We start from the raw sequence: 27750 nt of genomic DNA on the forward strand, positions 1-27750 counted from the left end.
CACTACCCCATCAGTGCCTCCTGAGACAGGGACTTAAGGGAGCTGGGCAGTAAATGTTGATCTCAGGGTAAAGGCTGAAGGTTTGACCTCCAGAGACACAGGGCGAGGCTATTTTGCCATTCAGCAGAACTTCTCCCACGTTGCTTCTACAGTTTGACAGCAGACTCCCAGCAACTATTTCCCTGGTTAATAAACTGGCAGTAAATTGAAACCTTCATTTTTTAGTTCACTTCATGTAAAGGGAGCAGACCCTCTAGAAATGAGTAATCATTTGTACAACTCCTCAAAAAATATGCTGACAAACTCACTAAGTTCTGTTATTGCTAAATACTAATTGCATTTCTTTGGGTAAGCACCATAAAAAAATTCGTTGCAGTTTTTAGAAACCAGATGCCAATTACATTTTAAGTGCTAGAGAGGAGAGAGTAGGGGATAGGCTTAACCAAGGAAATGCTAACTGGGCATAAACTCTGAAAGAGAGGCCAAGTCAAAAGGCCCAGTTCTAAAACAAGAGCTAAGAAGGAGAGATGGGGCCAGGTGTGGTGGCTTACACCTGTAATACCAGCACTTTGGGAGGGCGAGGCAGGTGGATCACCTGAGGTCAGGAGTTCGAGACCAGCCTGGCCAACATGGTGAAACCCCCGTCTCTACTAAAAATACAAAAAATTAACCAGGCATGGTGGCTGTAGTGTGCCTGTAATCCCAGCTACTCGGGAGGCTGAGGCAGGAGAATTGCCTGAACCCAGGAGGCAGAGGTTGCAGTGAGCTAAGATGGCGCCACTGCACTCCAGCCTGAGTGACAGAGCAAGACTCTGTCTCAAAAAAAAAAAAAAAAAAGAGAGAGAAGGAGAGATGGACCTTGGAGGGAAACCAAACCTTCCCAAGAGAGCATTGACTTAGGTGGTTCTCAAACTCAAAACCTCACAGCACCTGGATGGCTAAGGCTTTTCATTGCAGATCATGACATGTAGAAATTTTTTTTTTTTTTTTTTGAGATGGAGTCTTACTCTGTCGCCCAGGCTGGAGTGCAGTGGGGTGATCTCGGCTCACTGCCAGCTCTGCCTCCCGGGTTCACGCCATTCTCCTGCCTCAGCCTCTCAAGTAGCTGGGACTACAGGCGCCCGCCACCACACCCGGCTAATTTTTTTGTATTTTTAGTAGAGACGGGGTTTCACCATGTTAGCCAGGATGGTCTCAATCTCCTGATCTCGTGATCCACCCGCCTCGGCCTCCCAAAATGCTGGGATTACAGGCGTGAGCCACCACAACTGGCCAACCCCATTTCTATAAAAAATACAAAAGAAGAATTAGCCGTGTGTGGTGGCGTGCACCTGTAGTCCCAGCTACCAGGGAGGTTGAGGTGGGAGGATTCACTGAGCCCACAGCATCAAGGCTGCAGTGAACTGAGATGTGCCACCACACTCCAGCCTGGGCAAAACAAGCACAAACCAAAATTCTAGAGTAGATGAGCAGGAGTCAGCACCAAAGCTTCAACATGTATAGAAGATAGCAGGAAAATTGTAATTCTACCCTGCAATATGTGCTTGTGTGGGTGGGCGGGTGTGTGTTTGTGTCTGTCTGTCTGTCTGTCTTTGTGCAAGTGAGAGAGAGGCAGACAGAGAAAACTGGACCAAGACCATATATCACTTTAATAACAGAACTCCTTGGACCAGTTCACAGAACTGTCATTTAAAACCAATGTCCTAGACCAACTCCAACCTTCTTGTTTTCCAGTGCACCCACCCCATACAGGGCCAGCCAGAGCCAGGTGAGAACAGGAAGGGGAGTGGAGAGGGAGAGTGGAGAGGGTCCTGACTCCTGTAGGCTTCATCTGGGCTGGCCCAGCCTTGACCCCATCTGCCCAGGAGCCTCTCAGCCATGGAGTCCTCTAGGGAGGCACTTAGCCCACCTGAGAGCACAGGGAAAAGGCAGGACTGGGGGCACCTCCCAGCACCCTCCCAGAAGACTCACACAAGGGCAGGGAGGGGAGAGGGCAGAAAAAGGGTAGGCTTCCTGCTGCTTCCAGCAGCCTCTTCATCTCCAGCTCCTACCTCTCTCCTCCTCCCCCTCATCCCTCAGCAACCACAGTACTCCCAACCCAGCCCCAGCCTCTCTTCTGTCATTGAGTCTCTAGTGAGAAAGAGAACTCTGAAATCAGGGCCCAAGAGGAGAGACCTGGCGGCTGGGTGGCTGGCCGGTGGGTGGTGACTGTTCCTCATGCACAGTAGTAGGAGGTCCATGTGTTCCGCATTGGAGGCTGCTGCCTCTCCTCTGTTAGTGGAGCTGCTAGAGGCCCCAGGAAGCATGAGGTGGCGGTGTGCGGTGAGACTGGAGGAAACAGCCGGACTCAGAGGAGGGAGTCCTAGACCAAAAGGGAAAGGAACTGGATTCACATCATGGCTCTACACTAGCCAAGCGACATTTATTTTAGTAAATCACTTAACCATGCAGGGCCTTGATTTTCACTTCTATCAAATGGGGCTAAAATTATCTGCTGCTCGAGATTTTTTATAAGATTTCTATGAGAAGATCGATACATACATTCCCTGTATTATCTACCAACCCCCACCCCTGCCCAACATTAGAGGAAGATGCTTTTCATGATCATGCCCTAAATTTGTAAAATACTTTATGTAAATAATGTTTTGTTTTGTTTTGTTTTTGAGACAGAGTCTTGCTCTGTCACCCAGGCTGGAGTGCAGTGGCAAGATCTCAGCTCACTGCAACCTCCGCCTCCCAGGTTCAAGTGATTCTTCTGCCTCAACCTCCCAAGTAGTTGGGTTCATGCCACCACGTCCAGCTAATTTTTGTATTTTTAGTAGAGACGGGGTTTCACCATGTTGTCCAGGCTGGTCTCAAACTCCTGACTTCGTGATCCACCCACCTCAGCCACCCGAAGTGCTAGGATTACAGGCATGAGCCACCCCGCCCAGCCACTAATGTGTTTTTACATCCATTGTCTCACTTGGCCTTCCCATTGAACAGATGAAGGAGAGTGGCTTGCCTGGAGTCACATAGTTTATGTCGATGCAGAACCCAAACTGCTAAATGCTGAGCTCTCTCCACAGTGCAGGGAATGTGGCCACTAGTAACTGCCTTCGAGACTAGGGATGAGTGACAGTAACAGATATACACATAAATAACACGACAGGCCTGGCATGGTGGTGCATGCCTATAATCCCAGCACTTTGGGAGGCCAAGGCGGGTGGATCACCTGAGCTCAGGAGTTCAAGACCAGCCTGACCAATATGATGAAACCTTGTCTCTAGTAAATACAAAAAATTAGCCAGGCATGGTGGCGAATGCCTGTAATCCCAACTACTTGGGAGGCTGAGGTAGGAGAATCACTTGAATCCAGGAGGTGGAGGTTGCAGTGAGCTGAGACTGTGCCATTGTACTCCTGCCTGGGCAACAAGAGCAAAACTCCATCTCAAAAAAACAAAAAGTACTACAGATCACTCACTCTAAGCCTAGCACTGTGCTAGGCATTGTACAGGTCTTATTTAATAGCATATAACAATAGCATATAAGCAGCCATGATGGTTATCATCAGGAAACTAAGGTTTACCAAAGTTAGAAACCTGCTGAAGGTTGACACAGGAAAAGGCAGATCTAGGATACAAACTCAGGGCTACTCTTACCCAGTTTATCCTTAAATTGATAGAAATCCAGTGGATTCAATGTTTAAGCTTCACTTCTTCCTCCACCCACTCTGGAGAACATGTCCTAGTCCCCTCCCCAGCCCCCGCAGGACCTGGGCCTAAGGGGTAAGGTTCCTTGCATTGGAGGGGCAGGTCCTTTAGAAACCTCCCTGTCCTACTCCTGCCCCCACACTCACCTGAACAGTGTCATGGATCCAGTCCAGAAACTCAGCTACCTTGGCGTAGACACCTGGGTGATTGGGCTCTGCACAGCCAAGCCCCCAGCTGACCACCCCTACCAGGCGCCAAGTGTCCCCATCTGGGCACACCAGGGGGCCCCCGCTATCTCCCTATGGGATCCAGGCATGGAGACACAGAGAAACAACCAGTTAGTTCTTCCTGCTGGAGAGCACCAGACCACTATGGCAAGTGGAATCTCCTTGCTGGGCCCCTCCTGCTTCTAGCTCAGACACCTACTGGCCTCACCCCTCCTTAAACCCTTAGCATGAGCTCCAGACTTGCCTAGATGCCCCTCCTTCTAGAGAGGCGGTCTCACACCACCGACAAGCTCAGACCAGGGCAGGGGTCCAAGTCACAGCAGGCCCCCTGTCCTCCCACCCCCATCTCCACCCCCACTCTCACCCCAGCCACCACAGGCCACACCTGGCATGCATCAGCTCTTCCGTCCAGGTAGCCAGCACAAAGCATGCGGGGGGTGAGGGCTCCGCTGTACACGCAGGAGCTGTTGCAGAGCTGAGTGCTGAGCAGGGGCACCACCGTGTCCTGGAGCATGTCCGAGCTGTAAGCTATGAGAGACACCGAGAAAAACTGCCGGGCATAAAGCAAGACCCAGGCAGGCAGAACAGCAAGAGGGGAGGTAATTAGAAGTCCCAGAGACATGGAGACCTACAGAGGCGAGCCCAGGGTGGGAGCTGTGGACCCTGAGCAAGGAAGCAGGAGGCTATCAGACTTGGGGGCTGGGAGTGGGAAGAGGAGGAGGATTCACATATACACCAAATGTGAGACCATGGCGCTCCTGGGACAAGGGGAGGTGGTGTAAAAGGGTCTGAGTTTGGGGAAAATTTTCAGTAGATGTTCTCCCCAGAAAGGCCCAGGCAGGGGAGACTGGAGCCCCTAGTCATGGCCAAGGGTGATGCCAGGGAAAAACAGGGCTGGCACTGTCATGTGGCCAAGGGATGTGGCCATGCCTCACCCTGGGGAAGAATGCCTCCCACACCCGCTCCTGCACCGAGGGCCCAGGGAGCTGACTCACTATGGCTGGAGTCGGTGTGGCCCCAGCCAGACACCCAGCACTGCGAGCCCTTCGGAAAATGCTGCTCCTTGGCCGGCAGGCACACAGCACCCACGGTGTCTGCAAAGAGGCACGTGATCCTGGTCCCCAGTCAGGCTCGGCTTCCCCGCTTGCAGAGCCTGGGCGAAGGACCCAGGACTGGCAAGTCCACCTCACCCCCGTTCTGAAACAGTCCTGGTTCCTGGGTTCCACCAGCCAGGCCTCCTAGATGGCTATGCAAGTGGTGTACTGTCCCATCTTAGGGGTCCCCTGTCACAGAGGACAGCATGCAAACTGTAGTGTGCATGGCGTCCTCTATGGGTGGACAGGGCCCATGCTGCCCCCTCTCCACACCTGGGGACGGAGTGGGGGTGAAAATTCTTTCAGGCCATGGGTACCCAACTTCTAATGAGGACAGTGTTTCCAAAAACGTGTGACATATCCGATGGGTGCAGCCATACATGATTTTAGGTAGTACATAGGCATGCCATTGAGTAAACATCCGCTTGGGGAGCATGCCATGTCCTTCAATTCTCTTTCAGTCACTCTAACTGCATCACAGAGAAAGACTTCATTTGGGGCTGGTCTGTGCCTTTCTTACAGCCTGCCGACCTCCCATCCAAACAGGAGACAGCACGCCCGGGTGCAGCAACTTCTGCAGCAGACTCGGCTACCTAGAACTTCCACACTGATTTCTTTTCATGCTACATATTTTTGTGGTTAGTATCTATTTACTGTAAGTAACACAGGTTCTCTAGTTAGGTATAGGCTCTCTAGTTAGGTAAGTAATATAGGTCTTCTAACTAGAGATACTAATTATTATCTATTTACTGTATCTATTTTGTATATTTAAATAATAAATATGCTATTTACTTACTAGACTATATAGTAAATGTACTATTTTCTATAACAAAATAAGTATATTTAAAAGAGAAATACTACTACATTAGATATCTATGTAGTATCTACTACTTATATACTAATATAGTACTAATATATACTAATATAGTAGATACTAATATACTACTACATTAGATATCTATGTAGTATCTACTACTTAGATACTAATATAGTAGTATTTCTCTTTTAAATATACTAAGAATTTTTTTTTTTTTTTTTTTGAGACAGAGTCTTGCTTTGTCACCCAGGCTGGAGTGCAGTGGCACGATCTCAGCTCACTGCAACCTCTGCCTCCCAGGTTCAAGTGATCCTCCTCCCTCAGCCTCCCGAGTAGCTGGGACTACAGGCGTGCACCACCATGCCCAGTTCATTTTTGTATTTTCAGTAGAGATGGGGTTTCACTGTGTTGGCCAGGCTGGCCTTGAACTCCTGACCTCAAATGATCTGCCCACCTTGGCCTCCCAAAGTACTGGGATTACAGGCATGAGCCACCACGCCCAGCCTTAGAAATATTACCTGTTGAATGATAGTTCACATATGTGATAAAATTTGTGAAATGTGTATGGCAATGACTGTTATTTTGGAAACTTAAGGCTACAGGTGATGACAGGAAGGAGTGTTGAGTATATGTGAATGTATATGTGTGTGCACAGTGTGCATGTTTGTGAGTGTGTGTGGTGTGTGTGTGCAGGTGTGTTCATGTGAGCACATATGTGTGAGCATGTGTGAATGCGTGTGAGTCTATGTGCATGTGACTGAGTGCATGTGTGTGTGTGTTTGTAGGTGAATGTCCATGTGTACGTGTGTGTTGGGGGAAACTGGTTGCTGGTATGGCTGCAGCCTGGGCTCACCTTCTAGGGCAGGTGCAACAGCAGGAGTAGCCCTGGCATCAGGCTTAAGGAACTGTTTGCCACATGACCTTGAAGAGAGTCGCTTCCCTCCCTACACCGCAGTGCCCTTGTCTGTATCTACCTGTTTCATCTACCTATCAGGGTCGTTACGAGGACTGAAAGAGAAGATATTTGAAAAAAAAAAAAAATCTCATAAACTGTAACATGGCACTAAATGGCTAGGACCCAAGACTGGCCTGGGGACAGGAGCGGAGCAGCCCATTGGTGAACAGAGCAGCTGCTTGGGACCTCAAGGCAAAGCCCACCTGCAGCCCAGCCATGAAAAGGGCCTGAACCTTTTTTCCCAAAAAAGCCTGTGCAAGAGTTGATAACAGTTTCACATCCAGGTGATGCCAAAATTCACTACAGTCCCCAAATAAAATGTTGTAAGGTTTACGGTGTTTAGAGGAAACTTCAGAAATCAGCTCACCACTCTCCCGCCCAGCCCCCGCCCTCTCTCGACATAGTCTCCAGCCTGCCCACCCTCAAGCCAGCGCCGCACCTGAGAAGTTGAGAGGGGTCCGGAGCCGCAGGAGGGCGACGTCGTAGTCATGATTCTGGGCGCTGTAGAGGGGGTGTGGGATAATCCTCTCCACCACAGCCCCCTGGTGGGGCCTGACGGCACTGTGGCTGACCAGCCCTGCATGCACCCGCCAGCTGGACAGGCGGGACAGCCTGAAACTGCACACAGGGGCCACGCTGAGCGGGGAAGGAAGGAGCAGAAGAGGTGTTCCTAAGTGAAGTAGCAGGTGGAGGAAGCTGGCCAGAGCGGCCATTGGTGGGGGGGCCATTAGCGGGTGGTGAGCTCACAAGCCCCATGGACCATGCCTCTTAGCATCACCCCAGCAGCTGGCAAGACACTGGGCGTGCAGTAGGTGCTTAATAAATGCTCCAGGACTGAGGGATGGAGAAGACTATGGGTCATCTGCAACCATCACTCCCTTTTTCCTGCATAACTTCCCTCCAAGTTTTATAGCAAACACATAGAGGGCCTTGTGTCGGAAAAGCTTCCGCTGGTCCTGTCTCTCGACTTACTATGTGTGATCATGAGAGAGGCACTTCTTCCTCCCAGCCTTGGTAAAATGGGGATTACACTCTCTGCCCTGTTCGGCACCAAGAGAAGATCAAAGAGCTATTCACTCATCATTCATTCATTCCTCCAAGTCACATTTATTAAGCACCTACTATATTCCAGGGACTGTTCTAGACCCTGGGGACACAGCAGTGGATAAATCTACAAAGAGATTTAGTGGTAAATAAGACCAAGAGTCCCTGCTCCTGCAGAGCTTCCAGTCTAAAGCAGAAGAAAGATATTAACCAAATGATTACATGGAAAATGATTGAACCAAAGATAAACCTGAAGAAACACAGGGTGCTGTGAATGTGAAAGTATTTTTAACACTTAAAAGCTGATGAGGCCAGGCGCGGGGGCTCACGCCTGTTATCCCAGCACTTTGGGAGGCTGAGGCAGGCAGATCACCTGAGGTCAGGAGTTCAAGACCTGCCTGTCCAACATGGCAAAACCCCATCTCTACTAAAAATACAAAAAAATTAGCTGAGCATGGTGGCTCCTGGCTGAGGCAACAAGAATTGCCTGAACCCAGGAGGCGAAGGTTGCAGTGAGCCAAGATTGCGCCACTACACTACAGCCTGGGCAACAAAGTGAGACTCTCTCTCAAAAAAAAAAAAAAAAAGCTGATGAATATACAGAACAAATCTTCATACCCTTACTGTTATTTGTGCAGATCTGTTCTTGATACTGAATGGGGAGAACTTCACAAACATCTTACCCTCTTGGAGTGAAAAGCTGGAGACGGTTGGACATGAACATTTGATACAGGACACACCAACAGCTGAACACAAAGGGCAACCGAGGCGCTCTGTCCTCAGCAGCCATGGAGACTTGCCTGTGCATACAGTGTGCAGCAGTCACCACCCAGTGTGGCGCCAGCACAGAGCCCCCACATGTGTGCCGGAAGCCCAGGGCCACACTGGCCTGCCACGGCCACCGCCCAGGAGCCACAGCCTGCCCGCCGACTATCCGGGAAGCCAGGGGCCTCGCTCCACACTCTGCCAACAGAGATGAGTGAGACAGAGAGAGAGAGAGAGAGAGAGGTGAGTGCCAGTATGGTCCTAACTCTCAGGGAGCGTGACCCAGTGCCAAGCCCCAGACAGCCAGTGTGGACAGCTCTCCTTTCTTATTCCTGGTCCTAAGTGTGGGGGATGGGAAGGTAGAAGTGTTGATTTCACCCCTGCCTGCCCCATCCAGCTGTGGGCCTGCTGAGAGCAGAAACTGTGTCTGCATGGAGCCCTGTGTTAGGTATGAAGCCCCAGTGCCTAACAGAATGCCCGTCCTGTAGCAGAGGTCGAAGTGTTGGTGTGTGGAAGGATGTCTGAATGGACAGATGAAGAGACGGATAGATGAACGGGAAGACCAATGAAAGGAACTCCACAGATTGCTTCCCGTTTGGTACCTAATTCACCACCTGCCCTTAGTTTCCTGAAGGTGCTAACGAGTCACTCAATAGCCAATAATAATTTCACCTCTGGGGCTCTCCAGAAAAAAGGCGGAGTGGGTGTCAGAGGTCAAGGAAGAGAGTGGCAGGTAGTGAAGGAAGGAGATCATCAGCCCAGATCTGTGGCTGGTGAGGGACATGATGGAGGCTTAGAAAGGGCTCTGCTGGGGCAGAACAGCAACTGCAACAAGGGGCCTGGCAGGCAGGTGGGCAAGGACCCCACCCCAGACCCAGCAGAGCCTCACCATAGGGCTCTTCCACACTTGAAGGAGGGGGAGCACCCTTTCCTCCCACCGCCACCTCCCCGGGACCAAGACATGACTCACCAGAGCATCTGAGGGAAACAACTTGACCAGAAGTGCAGTTGTTCCTGCAAAACAGAGGTGCCAGCAAGAAGCTGGGCAGGGCCCACCCTGTGGCCACACACATCCAAGGATGTGAAGAATGGGGGAGGTTGGTGGAGGTGGTGGACAGTTCTTAAGGCTGTCATGTAGCCACAGCCTGAAGAATATCACCATTTCCTTCCTGCCCCCACCCAAACGCTCAGACCCCTCCTCATCACTGGTCCCCAGGACAGCAGCACACCTCCTGCCTAATCTCCCAGAGGGCAATAGAAGGACTTCATAGTCCTTGCAGATCAACTGGGACATAGATCAACTGTTACCACTAAGTGTCCTGAATAAAGACACACTCAATGAATGAATGAACGGATAGGTGAGTGCGTGCATGACCAGGGTTCTTCACCCCATGCTCCTTCCTAGGTGTGCTGTATTCTCCACCCTGGTCCCTCTGCCTGGGCCTTGTATATTCATATTCTTGCTCTCCTCTTTCCCCTTTTCTCTCTTAGCTCTTAGTTGCTTTTTTGACCCAAACTCTCTTCTCTTTATTTATTCACCTCTTGCCCCTAGCAGCCCAATGTCTAGACCCTCTTAGTGTCTCCTAGTTTCCCAAATACACAGCCCTCCTGGCTCTCCTGGAGGAGTCAGCCCCACCCCTACTTCCATTTTCCCATTCAGGTATCCAAGACAAGAACCCAGTCAGAACCTTCCCATCTCCAGCCACATTCCTGAGCATAGGAGCTGGACAGGAGGGCCCTGAAGGAACAGTTCAAATTGGAAACGTGGTAATGGGGGTGCCCACCCATCTATCCCAGGAGGCTGATAGGCAGCTTGAGAAAGCCTAGGAAGGTGCAAAGACCCTCTCTGCTTGTGCCCCAGTCACACCAGACCATCCCCAGGATCTGGGGCAGGGGCTGCTCCATTCCACAGCCCTCTTCTCTGGGAGACTCTCCAGACTACAAGCAACTCTTAGCCAGAGCAACTCAACCATCTCTCTCCTGAAATATCCAAATTATCCAAATAATGTGTGACAGGATTCAGAGAGCGCTGAGCTTGGAGACAGGAGCCTGGTTTCAAGGCTTGACTTGGCTGCTGCTTACTTATGTGACCTTGGACAAGACCCTTTAACCTTATTAAGCCTCAGTGTCCTAACCGGTAAAATGGCAATGAGTACCATTTCAAATCTTGTGACAGTGATAACCAACCCTACATTTCCTGTGAAGGGCAAATAGCAGATGTGAAGTGGTGACAGACAGGGCTCATGTGAACTGAGTTTGTTAATTTCTGATTAGGAAATGTTTCTCTTTGTCCTCCTATCTTAGGCCACCAGTGTCCTCACCACCAGGATCCCAAGAAAGGAGATTTTTGCTGGACTGACCACCAGGAAGTAAGGGAACCCACTCACCTAACCACCTCAGTAGTCCTACCTGGGCTGCCACACCTCCTCCAGGAAGCCTTCCAGTCTAGGAGAGAGCTGAGCAAACTCCTGGGAGCTGTTGAGTTTGATGTCAGTGAGGTTTACTCCCTTGTGGTGAGTGAGTCTTGGCAGAGGAAGGGAATAGAACAGGAGGAAATCATAACTGGAATGTGTACGAGATATAATACTAGTATAGTGACCGTAAGACTGTGATAATGACTACTGCTGGGATTTATGCTTGTTAAAAAGCAGTAATACTCCAAACAGAGAAATGGGCTGGGGTACCATTGTGCCCAGAGGCCAAAAGATGGCCAAAAAGACCTCTTGACATTTCCTGAGCACATTGACCAGTGATGGGCAGATAGAGGTCTCCAACTCCAACTCCCATCCTTCGCCAGCCAGCCAGGCCTCCCCCTTCACAGGACCCACATCTGACTCCTGTTACCTGAGATACCCAAGGCTCCAGCAGACCTGTAGCCCCAGGGCGGGGCTCCAGCCCTCATGGCAGACCAGGAGCCAGCGTGGCCGATCCCTCACTTGCACTTCCAGCAAGAAGTCTTCGCTGTTTATTCTGAAAGATACTGAAATCACAGCATGAAAACCACATGGGGAAGGATGGTGGTAGGGTGGGACAGGAAGAGCTGGACCTAGGACTCTGTAGTACTTGAAGAGGCTTTAATGACAGTATCTGGGTCACCCAGTGCCAAGTTCCCTGCTGCCCGGGGAGTGAGACCAGTCCCAAGAGCAATCTCACCCCTACTGGTAGAGCATTTCTGTTTTCTATTTTAACCAAGTGCTTTTAAGCGTGCTCTGCCACTCACTGTCACAGCAGCCCTGTGCAATGAGTACTGCCATCCTCTCCATTCTGCAGAAGGAGAACTAAGGCTTGGAGTTTGAGCACCTTCCCCAAGATCACAGGGTCAGGAAGTGATGGATCCAGGACTTAAGTCCAGGTCTTCTGATATCAAATCTTGTGATAATAATAGTTACCAGTTGTTGAGTGTATGCTTTTTCCAGGCTCTTATGGACTGACTTGTGTCCCCACCCCACCCCTCACACACACACACAAAGCCCCAACCCCCAATGTGACTGGATTTGGAGACAGGGCCTTTAAGAAGGTGATTAAGGTTAAATGAGGTCACGAGGGTGAGGCCCTGATCCAATAGAGTCAATGTTCTTATTGGAGGAAGAGACACCAGAGAGCTCCCTGTCTCCTCAAGAGCAGAGGAAAGGCCTGGGGAGGACACAGGCAGAAGACGGCCATCTACAATCCAGGAAAAGAGCTCTCTCCTGACACTGAATTTCTTTTTTTTTTTTTTTTTTTTTTTTTTTTTGAGACCGAGTCTCGCTCTGTCGCCCAGGCTGGAGTGCAGTGGCGCGATCTCGGCTCACTGCAAGCTCCGCCTCCTGGGTTTACGCCATTCTCCTGCCTCAGCCTCCTGAGTAGCTGGGACCACAGGCGCCCGCCACCGCGCCCGGCTAATTTTTTGTATTTTTAGTAGAGACGGGGTTTCACCGTGGTCTCGATCTCCTGACCTTGTGATCCGCCCGCCTCGGCCACTGAATTTCATAGCACCTTGATTTTGGACTTCTAGCCTCCAGAACTGTGAGAAAATAAATGTGGTTTAAGCCACCCAGTCTGTGGTACTTACTCATGGCAAACCAAACAGACTACTACACAAGTTCTGTGCTAATATCTTTTCCTAGATTAGTTTATTTTGTCCTTAAAAAATTTATGCAGTAAATATTTGTATTTCCATTTTATGGAGAAGGAAGCAGAAGCTACAAGAAGTAATGTGCCCAAAGCCACACAGTCAAAGACAGACTCCAACCTTATTCTAATGAGGTTATTCTAACCCGTAGCCTCTGGGTAGCATTGTACCTTCTGATCCCCAACTCTTACGTGGAGGAGAGGGGACAATCAGGAGAGGGAGACAGGGGACAAGGTGGGCTAATGTTCCCAGACCCATAGGTGGCCCTGCTGGTCACACACTGGCTCCCACACACACCTGACCCCTCCTCCCCCACATCCCTGACTCACTCTGCCCCAAATGGCAAGTTTCTATCCCTCCTGCCAGCCTGGTCTCTGGACCTTGCCCCAGCTAGAGATCAGGACAGTCCTCAGAGAGCGCTGAAAGCCCCAAATCAGAGATCACCTCTGCAAGGTGACACCTTGTCACCGCCCTCACACTAGAGGAGGGAAATACATATGGTTGGCAGTGAACAGATGGCCCTTCAGAGTCGGTTCTCTTGCCCCCAGCTGTGACAGGTCCCTGCTGGGGAGGGAGGCCCGTAGCCTCAGGGGTGCAGCCCACCTGTTTTGGGAAGTGCAGGGAGCAGAGCTTCCTCACCACCAGCCTCGGAGCAGCTCAAAGTTATCTCCTCATCCTGCAAGGTTCCAGAAATGGGCTGAGAGGCCGCAGGACACAGGTACAGCACTTCAGAGAAGAACAAAGAGAAAGGGTCTGATTTCCAAAGGAGGGGGTCAAGGTGCTGACCTCCTCATCAGCCACCTTGCTCTCAGGCAGGTCCCCAACCAACCCACTGAGGAGGGGCACAGCGCTCCATCTCTCTTGGCCTCAGCCTCTATCTCTGTCTCTTTGACTCTCCCTTCTCTCTCTCTCTCTCTCTCTCTCTCTCTCTCTCTCTCTCTCTCTCTCTCTCTCATTCTCTCTGACTCTCAGTATGTCTCTGTCTTTCTCTGTGTGTGTTCTCTCTGTATCTCTCTCACTGGGAAGGATTTCCAGAAAAAGTCTGACTAAGGCCTCCTTGGATCATACACTTTGTTCTTCTTTATGTAGAGCCTAGATCCCTCCTGCTGCGATTTCACCCTTTCTCCCCTTGTCTGCGCAGAGTAGATGAGGAAGACACTTGTCCTATTTACCTTTAATGCCTGCTCAGCACCTGCTTCTCCCTTCCAACCTCCCCCACACCAGAGAAGGGACCCCAGCACTGACCTAGGAGCCAGGAGCCGACACCCACACCGGCCAGCAGCCCCAGGGCTCCCAGCACTGCACAGCCTCGTCGCATGGAGCGCCAGCACACCACCTGAGAAACTGTGGGAAAGGACAGAGGGGTATCTGGGTCCTCTGCTCCTGCCAGCCAGCCTTACTTCACCCTAAGTCACCACCATGGGGCTAGGTACCCACAGAACTCCAATAGGACACCTCCTCCTGTCCCATCAGCCCAGATTAGGGAGGGGGTGGGGGCAGCGGAGGATGGAAAGGGCCTGATCACTGAAGCCCACAAATCCCACTCAATCCCTAAAGTGGGAAATGGGAAGCAAAAGCAGGTCTGGGGATAAAGAGTGAGACAGCCTCTCACCATCAATCATGTGGGGCTGACCCCAAGGAGGATCCAGGAAATGTAGGATGATTGCCCTCCACTGTCCCCACCCTGTCATTCCCTTATGACCCAGTCTGGCCTACTGGGATGCTGCTGGTCTCCAGGCTCTGCTCTGAAGATCCCAGATCCTGGGCCCTCCTCTGCATACTGGGCCTCCGCAGGGGCTTGGTCATCCAGCATCAGGCTCTGGGGAAGTAAGTGTCAGACACCCAGGATTCCCACATCAAGGATTGCTGAGAGAAGTCACAGCCAAGTCCAATTCCCCATTCTTTAACCCCAGTCGTGCTTCCATTGCCACTTGTAAACCTCTATTCATCTTGGGGACTCCCTGTATATTCCCACAAATACCTTGCCAGGCCCCCCGTGCCCTCCTGGGGCCCCTAACCCCACTGTCCTTACTCTCACATGGCCAGTAGCAAACACTTGAATGCAGATTTGTCCCACTCCAAAGCCCACACTCTTAGCCACTCCTTCATCTTCCATAAACATTGAAGGCATCTGCTAAAGTCCCTCAACACCCTCCTTCAGCTTCAAGATCCCACCCTTCTTCATTCCCTCCTATCTCGGAAGAAGAAGTGCCCCTCCACAAATCACCCACCCACCCATTCATTCATTCCATAGATATTTGGTCCAAGCGCACAGGTCACTATAAGGGACACTATCGGGAGTTCAGAATAAACCAGCGCAGACCACTCCCAACTCTGACTGCATCAAAGAACCTGTAGTCTGGTCCTGAGGATAAGTCATGTAAAGCACAATATGTTAAATGACAGAAGAAAAGTTCAGCTAAACTACCTGATACGGTTTAGCTGTGTCCCCACCCAAAATCTCATCTTGAATTGCAATCCAAATTGGAATCCCCATGTGTTGGGGTAGGGATCTCGTGGGAGGTGGTTAAATCACAGGGGCAGTTCCCAAATGTTGTTCTCATGATAGTGAGTGAGTTCTCACGAGATCTGATGGTTTTACATGGGGCTTTTCCCCTCTCCACTCTGCACTTCTCTCTCCTGTAACCATGTGAAGAAGGACATGTTTGCTTCCCCTTCTGCCATGATTGTAAGTTTCCTGAGGCCTCCCAGCCATGCGGAACTGTGAGTCAATTAAACCTCTTGCTTTATAAATTACTCAGTCTCTAGTAGTCCTTTATAGCAGTGTGAGAACAAACTAATACAGTAAATTTGTGCTGCTGTAAAGATACCTAAATATGTGGAAGTAACTTTGGAACTGGGTAACAGGTAGAGGTTGGAATAGTTTGGAGGGCTCAGAAGAAGACAGGAAGATGTGGGAAAGTTTAGAACTTCCTAGAGACTTGTTAAATGGTTTTGACCAAAACACTGATGGTGATGTGGACAATGAAGTCCAGGCTGAGGTGGTCTCAGATGGAGATGAGGAACTTCTTGGAAACTGGAGGAAAGGTGACTCTTGCTATGCTTTAGCAAAAAACTGGAGGCATTTTGCCCCTGCCCTAGAGATCTGTGGAACTTTGGTGGTTTTTTGTTTGTTTTTCTTTTTTGGGGGGCAGGGAGCAGGGGGTGTTTTGTTCAACTTTATTGAGGCATAATGCACATTGAAAATATTGCATACATTTTAAGTTCTCAGATCAATAACTTTGACAAAGATATAACCCACATGACCAACACAGTCAAAATATAGGACATTAAGGTCACCCCAGAAATTTCCCTTCTGCCTTTTTGCAATTAACTCCTCCCCAACCCACAGCCCTGGAAAATCACTGATTTGTTTCTCTCACTGTATATTAGAGTTCCCTTTTTTATAGTTTCATATAAATGAAACCATGTGACATATAGTCTACTCTTTTATTTTACTTTAACTTCCAGGATACATGCGCAGAACGTACAGGTTTGTTACATAGGTATTACATGTGCCATGGTGGTTTGCTGCACCTTTCAACCTGTCATCTAGGTTTTAAGCCCCACATGCCTTAGGTATTTGTCCTAATGCTCTCCCTCCCCTTGTCCCCCACTCCCAGACAGGCACCGGGGTGTGTTGTTCCCCTCCCCATGTCCATGTGTTCTCATTCTTCAGCTCCCACTTATGAGTGAGAACATGTGGTGTTTGGTTTTCTGTTTCTGTGTTAGTTTGCTGAGAATGATGGCTTCCAGCTTCATCCATATCTCTGCAAGGGACATGATCTCATTCTTTTTTATGACTGCATAGTATTCCATGGTATATATGTGCCACATTTTCTTTATCCAGTCTATCATTGATGGGCATTTGAATTGGTTCCAAGTTTTTGCTATTGTAAATAGTGCTGCAGTAAACATACGTGTGCACGTGTCTTTATAGTAGGATGATTCATAATCCTTTCAGTATACACCCAGTAATGGGACTGCTGGATCAAATGGTATTTCTGGTTCTAGATCCTTGAGGAATCACCACATTGTCTTGAGATCTGTGGATCTTTGGACTTGAGGGAGATGATTTAGGGTATCTGGCAGAAGAAATTTCTAAGCAGCAAAGTGTTCAAGAGGAAACAGAGCATAAAAGTTTGGAAAATGTGTAGCTTGATGATGTGATAGAAAAGGAAAACCCATTTTCTGAGAAGAAATTCAAGCCTGCTTCAGAAATTTGCATAAGTAATGAGGAGCTAAATGTTAATCACCAAGACAATGAGAAAAATCTCTCTAGGGCATGTCAGAGACTGCACAGCAGTCCTTTCCATCACAGGCCCAGAGGCCCAGGAGAGAAAAAATGGTTTTGTGGCCCAGGCCAGGACCCCCCTGTTCTGTGCAGCCTGGGACATGGTACCCTGTGTCCCAGCTGCATCAGCTCCAGCTGTGGCTAAAAGGGGCCTAGGTACAGCTCAGGTCATTGCTTCAGAGGGTGCAAGCCCAAGCCTTGGCAGCTTCCACGTGGTGTTGAACCTGTGGGTGCACAGAAGTTAAGAACTGAGGTTTGAAAACCTCCACCCAGATTTCAGAGGATGTATGGAAACACCTGGATGCCCATGCAGAAGTTTGCTGCAGGGGTGGAGCCCTCATGGAGATCGTCTGCTAGGGCAGTATGTAAGGGAAATGCAGGGTTGGAGCTCCCACACAGAGTCCCCACTGGGGCACTGCCTAGTGGAGCTATGAAAAGAAGGCCATCGTCCTCCAGACCCCAGAATGGTAGATCCACCAACTGCTTGCACTGTGAGCCTGGAAAAGCTGCAGGCACTCAACACCAGCCCATGAAAGCAGCCAGGAGTGGGGTTGTGCCCTGCGAAGCCACAAAGACAGAGCTGCCCAAGGTCATGGGAGCCCACCTCTTACATCAGTGTCACCTGGATGTATGACATGTAGTCAAAGGAGATAATTTTGGAACTTTAAGGTTTAACGATTGCCCTATTGGATTTCAGACTTAAATGGGGACTGTAACCCCTTTGTTTTGGCCAATTTCTCCCATTTGGAATAGGTGTATTTACCCAATGCCTGCATCCCATTGTATCTAGGAAGTAACTAACTTGCTTTTGATTTTACAGGTTCATAGGCAGAAGAGACTTGCCTTGTCTCAGATGAGACTTTGGACTTGGACTTTTGGGTTAATGCTGGAATGAGTTAAGACTTTGGGGGACTGTTGGAAAGGCATGATTGTGTTTGAAATGAGGACATGAGATTTGGGAGGGGCCAGGATAGAATGATATGATTTGGCTCTCCCCTCACCCAAAATCTCATTTTGAATTGTAACTTTGAATTGTAATTACCATGCACTGGGGGAGGGACCTCATAGTAGGTGATTGGATCATGGGGCAGTTCCCCTATGCTGTTCTCATGATAGTGAGTGAGTTCTCACAAGATCTGATGGTTTTATAAGGGGCTTTGCCCCTTTACTCTGCCCTTCTTTCTCCTGCCACCGTGTGAAGAAGAGTGTGTTTGCTTCCCCTCCCACCATGATTGTAAGTTTCCTGAGGCTTCCCCAGCCATGCAGAACTATGAGTCAATTAAACCTCTTTTCTTTATAAATTACCCAGTCTCAGACAGTTCTTTATAGCAGTGTGAGAACAGACTAATACACTACCATCATCATCCAAAAGAATAAGAGCTTACTTCTCATTGAGGTGATCACAGAAGGCTTCCTAGAAAAAGCAGCCTCTGAGGCCCACAGGGATGAAGAGGGTTTGAGCTTATATACATGGGCATTGGGTAGCCCAGACAAAGAAGACTGGATTAGCAAAGGCATGGGGATAAGAAAGCATAGAGCAGAGTAAGTCATATGTTTGCCTAAAGCTCATGAGCCATGAAGAGGAGTAATGAAAATAAGATCTTAAAAAAAAAACACCGGACAGTTCAAAGCTAGGTCTACAACCTACTATGTGAACGTGGACAACTCAGGCCATCTCTTCAAATGTCAGTTGTCTCATTTGTAAAATAAGAGTAATAACTCCTACTTTCCAAGGAATAATCTCCCTCCTCGAGTATCTTGTCTCCCTCAGTTATTCTCCATGCCATAAAGTCAGAGTAATCTTTCTAAAATGCAAATATGAGTATGTGAGCCCCATCTCTACCCTATGAGTCTTTGTAGCCTTCAGGATCAAACCAGATCTCCGTGGCATGGCTCACAAGGTCCTCCATGATCTCGCCCTGCCTCACCTCTCCATCCTCACTGCCAGCACTTGCTCCCTCCACAGCAAAATTTGGGGTCACACTGACATACACGCCATACCTCAGTACCTTCAGTCACTCTCACAACAGAGAGACTTTGCACCTGCTCTCCCCTTCCCCATGTAACTGACTCCAACTGACCCTTCAAGACTCAGCATAGACGTCACTTCTCCAGGAAGCTTCCTTCAATGCATACAGCACCTGTTGGGCCCTATATTGTGCTCATTTACTTCCTTCTCTCTCCTTCCTCACTGGTTTTTGCATCCCAGGGCTAAGCACAGGGCCTGGCACAAAGTGGGAATTCAGTTAAAGTACATTAAAGGAGGGAAGGAAAGACGGGAAACAGGGAGGGAGGGAGAGAGGGAGGTACAAATAACAAATCGTGAATTAACATGGCTTTATAAATTGTAAAGCCCAATACAAATGTTAAGTATAATAATATTAATAAGAACTACACATAAGCTGTGGATCCTTCCCCCCAAAATTTATAATCCAGTAGGGTAGATAAAATCTCTCAAAACTGAAGCAACTCCCGTTTCCCTGCAGACTCCCGTCTCCCCTGCGTCTTTCCCTGTCAACGCATAGGGTTGTACCCAATGAGAATAAAAGCCTGAAATGCTGACTCCAAGACAGCACTGGCTTAAATGTGATTTTCATGTGTCGCATGAAATGTTCTTTTCACACCAAAACCTCCCCAGTCATGCCTTCCTACTCCACTGATCTAGTCTTCCTAACCCTCCGGCAGGAGGAAGGAAAGCCTTTGTCAGACTCACCTAGGTCAGTCACCTCCAAATTGTCCCGAAAATCATTCCACTGGACCCAAAGCACCCATGCCAGTTCAGCTCACAGCCAGGGCAGCAGCCCCAACACCTTGCCTATAGAATGAGCTACCAGCCCCACCTCCCTATTCCCCACACCAACCACAGCCCAGAACCTATAGGACTGGACCTCCCAAGAGCTGCAGGCCTTGCTTTTCCAGGAGAAACAGAGGTCATGGTTTGCATACCACACACATTCTTTCTTGTGCCTAGAGATGAGACTCACAGGACACAGGCAGCGAAGCTGGAGGACAGCAGGCTTGGGAGAGCCAATCAAGCACCCATAAGAGAGTAGAGAAGCAGCAACAGAGGATGAGGTTTGGATTTCTTCTCTGGGGTTGTGTGATTGCTCTTAGCTGATGTCCCTCTGAGTGGAGAGGCAGGCCTGATCTAGAGAATTCTAGGGCATGGCCAGTCTTTTCTCCTGCCTCAGTACCAAGGAAGCTTGGCTTTAAACCCAGCCTTTGAACAAACTGGCCTCACCTCATGTACTGCTCCACCTCAAAATTCAACTGCCCAAGCTCATGTACTAGCCTAAAAAAAAAAAGGCCTTTAAAATTATAGGACTCCTTGCTCCTCTTTTTGAGTGGAAGTTCAACATAATAATGATTTGTTGAGCACCACGTATGTGCAAAGCACTTGATAGGTCTAAGAGGGACAAAAGAGGAGAATAAAAGGCAGTCCCTAGGGAGGAAACAGGAAATGGCCGAACAGGGCCCCTGCTAGGATCCAGCCCCTGTACCAGAGCTGCCTCAGGAGGCTCTTTCCACCAGCCTAGAATCCCAAGGGCAGAGGAGGGAGAGAGAAAGAAAGGGAGAGAGGTCACAGCAGGGGTGGCACAGAGGCATGGCCTTACCATAAGGGTCAGTGACACTGTTGTAAAGCCTCAGGGTCTACTAGGCAGCGTTCTGCTCCTGTTCTCAGGCCAGCATTGATTAAAGCTAGCCCAGCAAGCTTGGTTGGAAGATGAGGTCTCCCTGGTTCACACATGGCCCCTCCCTGTATCCCTACTCCAACACTCACACAGACACGCGCCACAGAGACAATGAACCCTGCTCAGGACCCATGAATAGGCCCCTTGTTGCAGGAAAGGAGCACAAGGGCTGGGCTGGGCTAGGCAACCCCAGCCCCTCCCATCTGCTAACTGGAAACACAGAAACAGAGGAAAAGGTTATGGGGAGGAGGGGAGGCCAACTACTGCTGCTTAGCAACAAGGTCCCTTGTGCCAAAAAGTGTGCCCCATGCATGCTGGCAGAATTCTCCCTTCCTGCTGACAGAGCTGTACTGGGGAGACTGATACTAGCATTTGTTGAAACGTTTCTGAGCCCTCTGGATTTTATCTCGCCTCCATGTGGGTTGGCTTTTCTAGCAGTCTGGGGCTGTCACTATGTTGGAATTGTTGGGGTGATGATGGAAGATCTTTGTCATCTCTTGCCCCAGGGCCACATCTGTCACCCCAATGCCAGGGAAGTGGGGCCTCTGCCCCTGTCTGCCCTGGGAGCCAGTTGCTGCAGGAGCCCCTCAGTGCTATCTTGTTTCAAAGCACAAGGTGACCCAGCTGAGCCCACACGGGGCTAAACACACCTGGGAGCAGGCACATCTCTTTAGACAAGGAGGCAGAATAGGTCCTAGGGGAGGTAAACACAGGTGGGGCTTTCTTTCCTCCAACTGGCTGCTCAAAAACCCCTCAGATAGGAAAGTTAAGAATATAGGCTTTAGAGTCAGGCCTTCATCCAACCTCAATTCTCCCACTTCCCTTACTCAGCCTCACCTATAAAATGAGGATAATAGTATTTACCTCATAGGTTGATGTTAGAATTCATTGAGATATTGCCTATAAAGCCCATAGCCTGGTGTCTAGCACAGACTGTATTCAGCAAACAGTAGCTGCTATTGTTATTGTTGTTGTTGTTATTGTTGTTGTTGTTGCTGAATATCACTCACACAGGATTTAACTTTTTGCTCCCTATTTTCCTCATACACTGTATTAGTCAATTCTTGCACTGTTGTAAATAAATACCTGAGACTGGATAATTTCTAGGGAAAAGAAGTTTAATTGACTTACGGTTCCACAGGTTGTACAGGAAGCAGTGACTTCTGCTTCTGGGGAGGCCTCAGGAAGCTTCCAATCATGGTGAAAGACAAAGGGGGAGCAAGGCCTCTAACATGGCAGGAGCAACAGCATGAGAGAGACGGGGGAGGTGCCACACACTTTTAAACAACCAGATCCCATGAGAACTCTGTCACGAGAATAGCACCAAGTGGATGATGAATCATGAAGGTTTATTGATCATGAAGGATCCACCCCCATGATCAAATCACCTCCCATCAGGGGCCACTTTTAACATTGAGAATTATAATTTGACATGAGATTTGGGTTGGGACACAGATCCAAACTATATCATGCACTCAGTGTGTCAACTCTGAACTTATGGTCATCACACCAGGGCACACATAAGACAATGAAGAGACAGAGGTCAGCTGTGAATTATAGAAGCAGAAGGAGAGAAATGGTGGCTGGAATTCAGAAGCCCTTGGCTAGGCTCTGAGATGTCCTAGGACAATATTCTTCAGACTACAAACCTGAGTATCTACTGTGTGTCAGAAACTAGCCTGGGCATGGGGGATGAACAAGTCAAAGACTGGGTGCTTACAGACTGAAAAAAGGGATAGAAACAGATATAACTAATTGTTATTATGAAAAGTGAAATAACAAAGGCATAAACCAAGAGGTATAAGAGAATAGAGGAATAGCTGCCCTGAGGATACAAAGAAGAGGGCTTCACAATGGAGGAGACATTTGAACTGAGTTTTGAGAAGCGACAAAGCAATCACAGAGAAGGATATTTAAATATATTGCAGGTAATGTCAATGAAAATGGTAGGAGTCAAATCCTCTGAAAATTTCCTCCTCCCTAAAAGCAATAAGAAAAATGGCAAAAATGGTGAGAATCAAATTTTTCAGAACTCTGGAAATTAATCAAAAGTTTATAGCAATCTGGGAAGTCTTCGCTCAAGAAAAAAAAAATGACATAATTTTAGTAAGAAGAGTGAGCCTTGTGGCATTTTAACTTGCTACAATTCCAGCCCCCTCACCCCAACTCTGCAGTAGCCTTGAAAACCAACAAACGACAATCACCATGGAAACCAGCAGCCTGGCAGCTACAAGAAGGGGTAGAACAGCCTTGGAGTTCCTTCAAATCCTCATTCCCAGAGAGTTGTAATTATTTGACCTGTCTAGTGGTTTCCTGGAAGATACCATTTGCAAGACTGTCTTTATTTCACCTGTCTCAAAACTTGCCTGGAGTAAACAGCTTTTTCTTCAAGGGTATTTGTTGAAAACAACTGGAGACAATTGTTGGACTTTGTGGCTGCCTAAAACAATGGATAACAGTTGAGGAAAAAAAAAAAAAAAACCAGCTAACCAAAAACCTTAAAAAGAAAATCTGGGGGAATAAAATATCTATAAAGGGCCTTGAAAGGCTCAGAAATATTCCTAGGAATATAGAAAGCCATATGTACGCACAGGAGGGTACACATGCCTAGGGCTGTGCACATTTGCAGGAAAAAACTAAGGAAGGTCCTGAGCTCTCAACCTGGGCTAAGCTTAAGGCTCTGCCCAAGCAGGAAGGCTAAGGTGGAGTTGTCAAATGTCCTGTCTGAGTGTTGAAGGCATGTCCCAACATACACACAGAGCCACTCTGCAAAAACAAGGTGACTTATTGGTTCCAAGCATCAAGGCACCCTCTGTCTAATTATTAGCTGAACACTAAGCAGAAATTTCAGTGGCCACACATGACAAAAAATACAGACTTCGCAGGATTAGCTCAGAAAAGTCGCTAAACACACAAAGAAGCAACATCAACAACAACAAACCCCGAGGAAGGGCGAGAATCTTATTTCCAAAGTTGCTGTATTATGTTATTTAAAATGCAGTTTTCAGTAAGAAATTATGAGGCACACAAAGAAACAAGAAAGTAAGGCACATACACAGTGGGAAAAAAATAATTGATAAAAACTGTCCCTGAGGAAGCCCATATATTGAACTTATAAGATGAAAACTTTAAATCATTTATTCTATATACATTCAAATAACTAAAGAAAACCATATCCAAAGAACTAGAAAAAGGTATGAGAATAATCTTCTCAGGTAACGAATATCAATAAGGAGATCGAAATTATGTATTTTTTAAAGAACCAAATATAAATTCTGGAGTTGAGTAGCACGATAACTGAAATGAAAAATTTACTAGAGGGGCTCAAAAGCAGATCTGAGCAGGCAGAAGACAGAACCTGTGAATTAAAGATAAGTAAATTGATATTATACAGTCTAAGGGATAGAAAGGAAAAAAGAATGGAAAAAAATGAACAAAGGTTCAGAGACATTTGAGATAACATCAAAAATATGTACTCTGTGTGTGTCTGTCTGTGTGTGTGTGTGTGTGTGTGTGTATAATGAGCATCCAAGAAAGAGAGAAGCAGAAATAATATTTGAAAAAATAATTACCAAAAACTTTCCAAATTTGATGAAAAATATCAATCTGCACATGGAAAAAAACTCAATAAACTCCAAGTAGGATATATCAAAGAGATCCACACATAAACACATCATAATCAAATTGTTTAAGGCCAAAGACAAGAAAGATTCTAGGAAGCAGCATGAGGAAAGCAACTTATCACATACAAAGGGATCCTCAATCAACAGTTTAACAGTTAAGAGTTGGCTTCTCATCAGAAACCATGGAAACTAGAATGGCACATTCAAATTCCTTAAAGAAAAAGATTGTCAACCAAAATTCTGTATCTAGCAAAACTATCCTTCAAAAGTGAAAAAGTAATTAAGATAATCTCAAGTAGACAAAAACTGAGAGAATTCATTGCTAGTGAACCTATCCTATAAGAAATACAGTCATGTGCCACATGACAGTCAACAATGTACCATATATTCAACAGTGATCCCACAAGATTATAATGAAGTTTTTATACTGTATTTTTAATGTATCTTTTCTATGTTTAGATACATAAATACTTAGTATTGTGTTACAATTGCCTTCAGTATTCAGTATGGTAATATGCTATCCAGGTTTGTAGCCTCAGAGCAATAGGCTATGCCACACAGCCTAGGCGTGTAGTAGGCTATACCATCTAGGTTTCTGTAAGTACACTCTATTTCACACAATGAAAAATCGCATAACAACACAGTTCTCAGAATGTATCTCCAACATTAAGTGATGCATAACTATACTAAAGGGAGTCCTTTAGGCTGAAATAAAAAGATATAAGACAGTAACTTAAATCCATATTAAGAAATAAAAAATGCTAGTAAAGGAAAGTATATAGGTAAACATAAAAGACAGTATAAATGTATTTTTTTGTTTGTAATTCTTTTTGTTCTCCCATCTAACTTTAAAGACAATTGCATAAAGCCATAATTATAAATCTGTATTGATGGGCATTCAGTGCAAAAATATACAATTTGTATGACAATACAGCACAAAGTAAGAAGAGAATGGAAGTAATAAGAGCGAAGATTTTTTATACTATTGAAATTAAATTGGTATTAATCTGAATAGACTGTTATAATTTAAAATGTTAATTGAAATTATCAGGATACTAAGAAAATAACTTTTAAAATTTATATAGTAAAATAAATGACAAAGGAGTTAAAATGGAACACTAGAAAATAACTGTTTAACACAAAGCAGAAATGAAACAAAAACATGTAAGCATATAAATAGCAAAATAATAGACATAAATCCTACCTTATCAGTAGTTTTACTAAATGTAAATGGATGAAACTCTTCAATTAAAAGGTAGAAATTGGCAGAATGAATTTCTAAAGCCATGATCAAGCTAGATGCTATATATAAGAGACACATTTTAGTTTTAAAGACAAAATATGTTGAAGGTAAAGGGTGGAAAAAGAGGTTCCATGTACACAGAAACCAAAAGAGAGCTGGAATAACTATAATAATATGAGACAAAACAGACTTTAAGACAAAATTCATTATGAGAGACAAAGTAGGACATTTTATAATGATAAAAGAGTTAATCCTGCCAGGCATGTTGGCTCACACCTGTAATCCCAGCACTTTGGAGGGCTGAGGTGGGTGAATCACTTGATGTCAGGAGTTCAAGACCAGCCTGACCAATATGATAAAACCCCTTCTCTACTAAATATACAAAAATTAGTCAGGCATGGTGGCACGTGCCTGAAATCCCAGCTACTCAGGAGGCTGAGGTGGGAGAATCGTTTCAGCCCAGGAGGCGGAGTTTGCAGTGAGCTGAGATCATGCCACTACACTCCATCCTGAGTGGCAGAGATAGACTCCATCTTGAAAAAAAAAAAAGAGTCAATCCATCAAGAATATATAATAATTATAAATATATGCACCTGCACCTGACAGAGCCCCAAAATATATAAATCAGAAACTATCATATCAGGGAAAAACAGACAATTCGACAATAATAGTTGGATACTTCAATACCCACAATAATGGATAGAACAACCAGACAAAAAGTCAATGAGGAAATAGGAGACTTGAAAGACACTATAAACTAACTAGACCTAATAGACATCTATAATAGAACACTCCATGCAACAACACTAGAATATACTTTCTTCTTGAGCACATACAAAATTTTCTTCATGAATGACCATATGTTAGCACATAAAACAAGTGTAAATAAAAGAATTAAAATTATACGAAGTATGTTCTCTGACCACAAGTGAATGAAATTTGAAATCAACAACAAAAGAAAATTTGGGAAATTCACATATACGTGGAAATTAAATAACACACACCTAAATAACCAATGAGTCAAAAAAGTAATCACAAGAAAAATTAGAAAACACTCCAAGATGAATGAAAACAAAAGCACAACATAACAAAATGTGTGGAAAGCAGCAAAAACAGGGCTTAGAGGGAAATTTATAACTACAACCCCCTATATCACAAAAGAAGATCTCAAAGCAATAATTTAGCCTTTCACCTTAAGAAGCTAAAAAAGGAAGAGTGAACTAAACCAAAAGCAAGTGAAAGAAAAAATAAATAAATATTAGTGCAGAAGTAAATGAAATAGACTATACTAAAACAATAAAGAAAATCAACAAAATCAAAATTGGTTACTTGAAAAGATCACATTGATTGTACATGCAAATGTCCTTAAGGATAATAGTCCACGAGGCTTTTCAAGAATGGAATACCGCCAGGCACGGTGGCTCATGCCTGTAATCCCAGCACTTTCGGAGGCCGAAGTGGGCGGATCACATGGTCAGGAGTTCGAGACCAGCCTGGCCAATATGGTGAGACCCCGTCTCTACTGAAAATACAAAAATTAGCTGGGTGTGGTGGCACTCACCTGTAGTCCCAGCTAGTCGGGAGGCTGAGGCAGAAGAATTGCTTAAACTTGGGAGGTGGATGTTACAGTGAACTGAGATCAGCCACTGCCCTCCAGCCAGGACGATAGAGTGAGACTCCATCTCAAAAAAAAAAAAAAAAAAGAATGGAGTACCACATGCCTAGATTTCACAATGCACAGAAAGTGTGGCTGGGGTGGGACAGGACTAGGTTGTGATGAGTTTTTTTACCATGCCAAGGAGCTGAGACTTTTACTCTCTATTCTCTAGACCAATCTTTGTTTGTTGTTGTGTTGTTTTGTTTTGAGTTTTTTTTTTAGGTTTGTAGGTAAAGAACTTCATTGAGAATCTAAAGAAAGCTTTTGATGATTTCCACCAAAAAATTTTTCATACACATTACATTTTCATCAATCCCAAGAGGCTCATGGACCCTAAAAAAGTACCTGCTATAGCTGCCTTAACAGGTTTTAGACTATATAAATAAAGGGATGGAGGTGTGTTTTCAAAAGCTCACTCAGGAAGATTTTGGGGGAAATGCTATGAGCTTTGCAAGAGAGCCTGCTCTCTTTCTAATGTGTTCTGGGAGCAGCTCTTATCAGAAGACGTTCTCTTGACCATTAAGTTGATGGAGGAA

The 27750-nt window shown here is 46.6% G+C and overlaps 1 protein-coding gene across 15 annotated transcripts; it reads right to left on the minus strand.

The window, feature by feature from the left end:
- Positions 1-1626: 1626 nt before the first annotated feature.
- TMPRSS5 (transmembrane serine protease 5) lies at positions 1627-27252 on the minus strand. 15 transcript variants are annotated; one of them, XR_013404300.1, is made up of 13 exons: positions 20614-20700; positions 14422-14524; positions 13951-14049; positions 13309-13431; positions 11439-11574; positions 11004-11117; positions 9565-9608; positions 8513-8629; positions 7225-7403; positions 4915-5013; positions 4305-4447; positions 3839-3991; positions 1627-2362 (listed from the first exon to the last, which is right to left on the minus strand). XR_013404300.1 is itself a non-coding variant. In XM_077964299.1 (13 exons), the coding sequence occupies exons 2-13, from the start codon at positions 14516-14518 to the stop codon at positions 2348-2350; spliced, it is 1482 nt and encodes a 493-aa protein (XP_077820425.1). In that variant the 5' UTR covers positions 14519-14524; positions 27119-27252; the 3' UTR covers positions 1627-2347. The 15 variants fall into 15 exon arrangements, 11 of the variants coding, with proteins under 11 accessions (XP_077820425.1, XP_077820429.1, XP_028689817.2 ...); XR_013404299.1 differs by lacking the exon at positions 8513-8629 and adding an exon at positions 8630-8792 and having other exon boundaries at positions 4305-4469; XR_013404298.1 differs by having other exon boundaries at positions 4305-4469; positions 8513-8792.
- Positions 27253-27750: the final 498 nt, after the last annotated feature.

Source organism: Macaca mulatta, chromosome 14, assembly GCF_049350105.2.
Source record: "Macaca mulatta isolate MMU2019108-1 chromosome 14, T2T-MMU8v2.0, whole genome shotgun sequence".
Classification (NCBI taxonomy): domain Eukaryota; kingdom Metazoa; phylum Chordata; class Mammalia; order Primates; family Cercopithecidae; genus Macaca; species Macaca mulatta.

What these genes read in the sequence shown, in the direction of transcription:
- TMPRSS5 (XM_077964297.1), bottom strand. An exon ending in TGGAGCCTTGGGTATCTCAG is followed by an intron (nt 11,118 to 11,438) that starts GTAACAGGAGTC and finishes TCCTCTGCCAAG; the next exon opens with ACTCACTCACCACAAGGGAG. An exon ending in CAGCTTTTCACTCCAAGAGG is followed by an intron (nt 7,404 to 8,512) that starts GTAAGATGTTTG and finishes CCCTGTGTGCAG; the next exon opens with TTTCAGGCTGTCCCGCCTGT.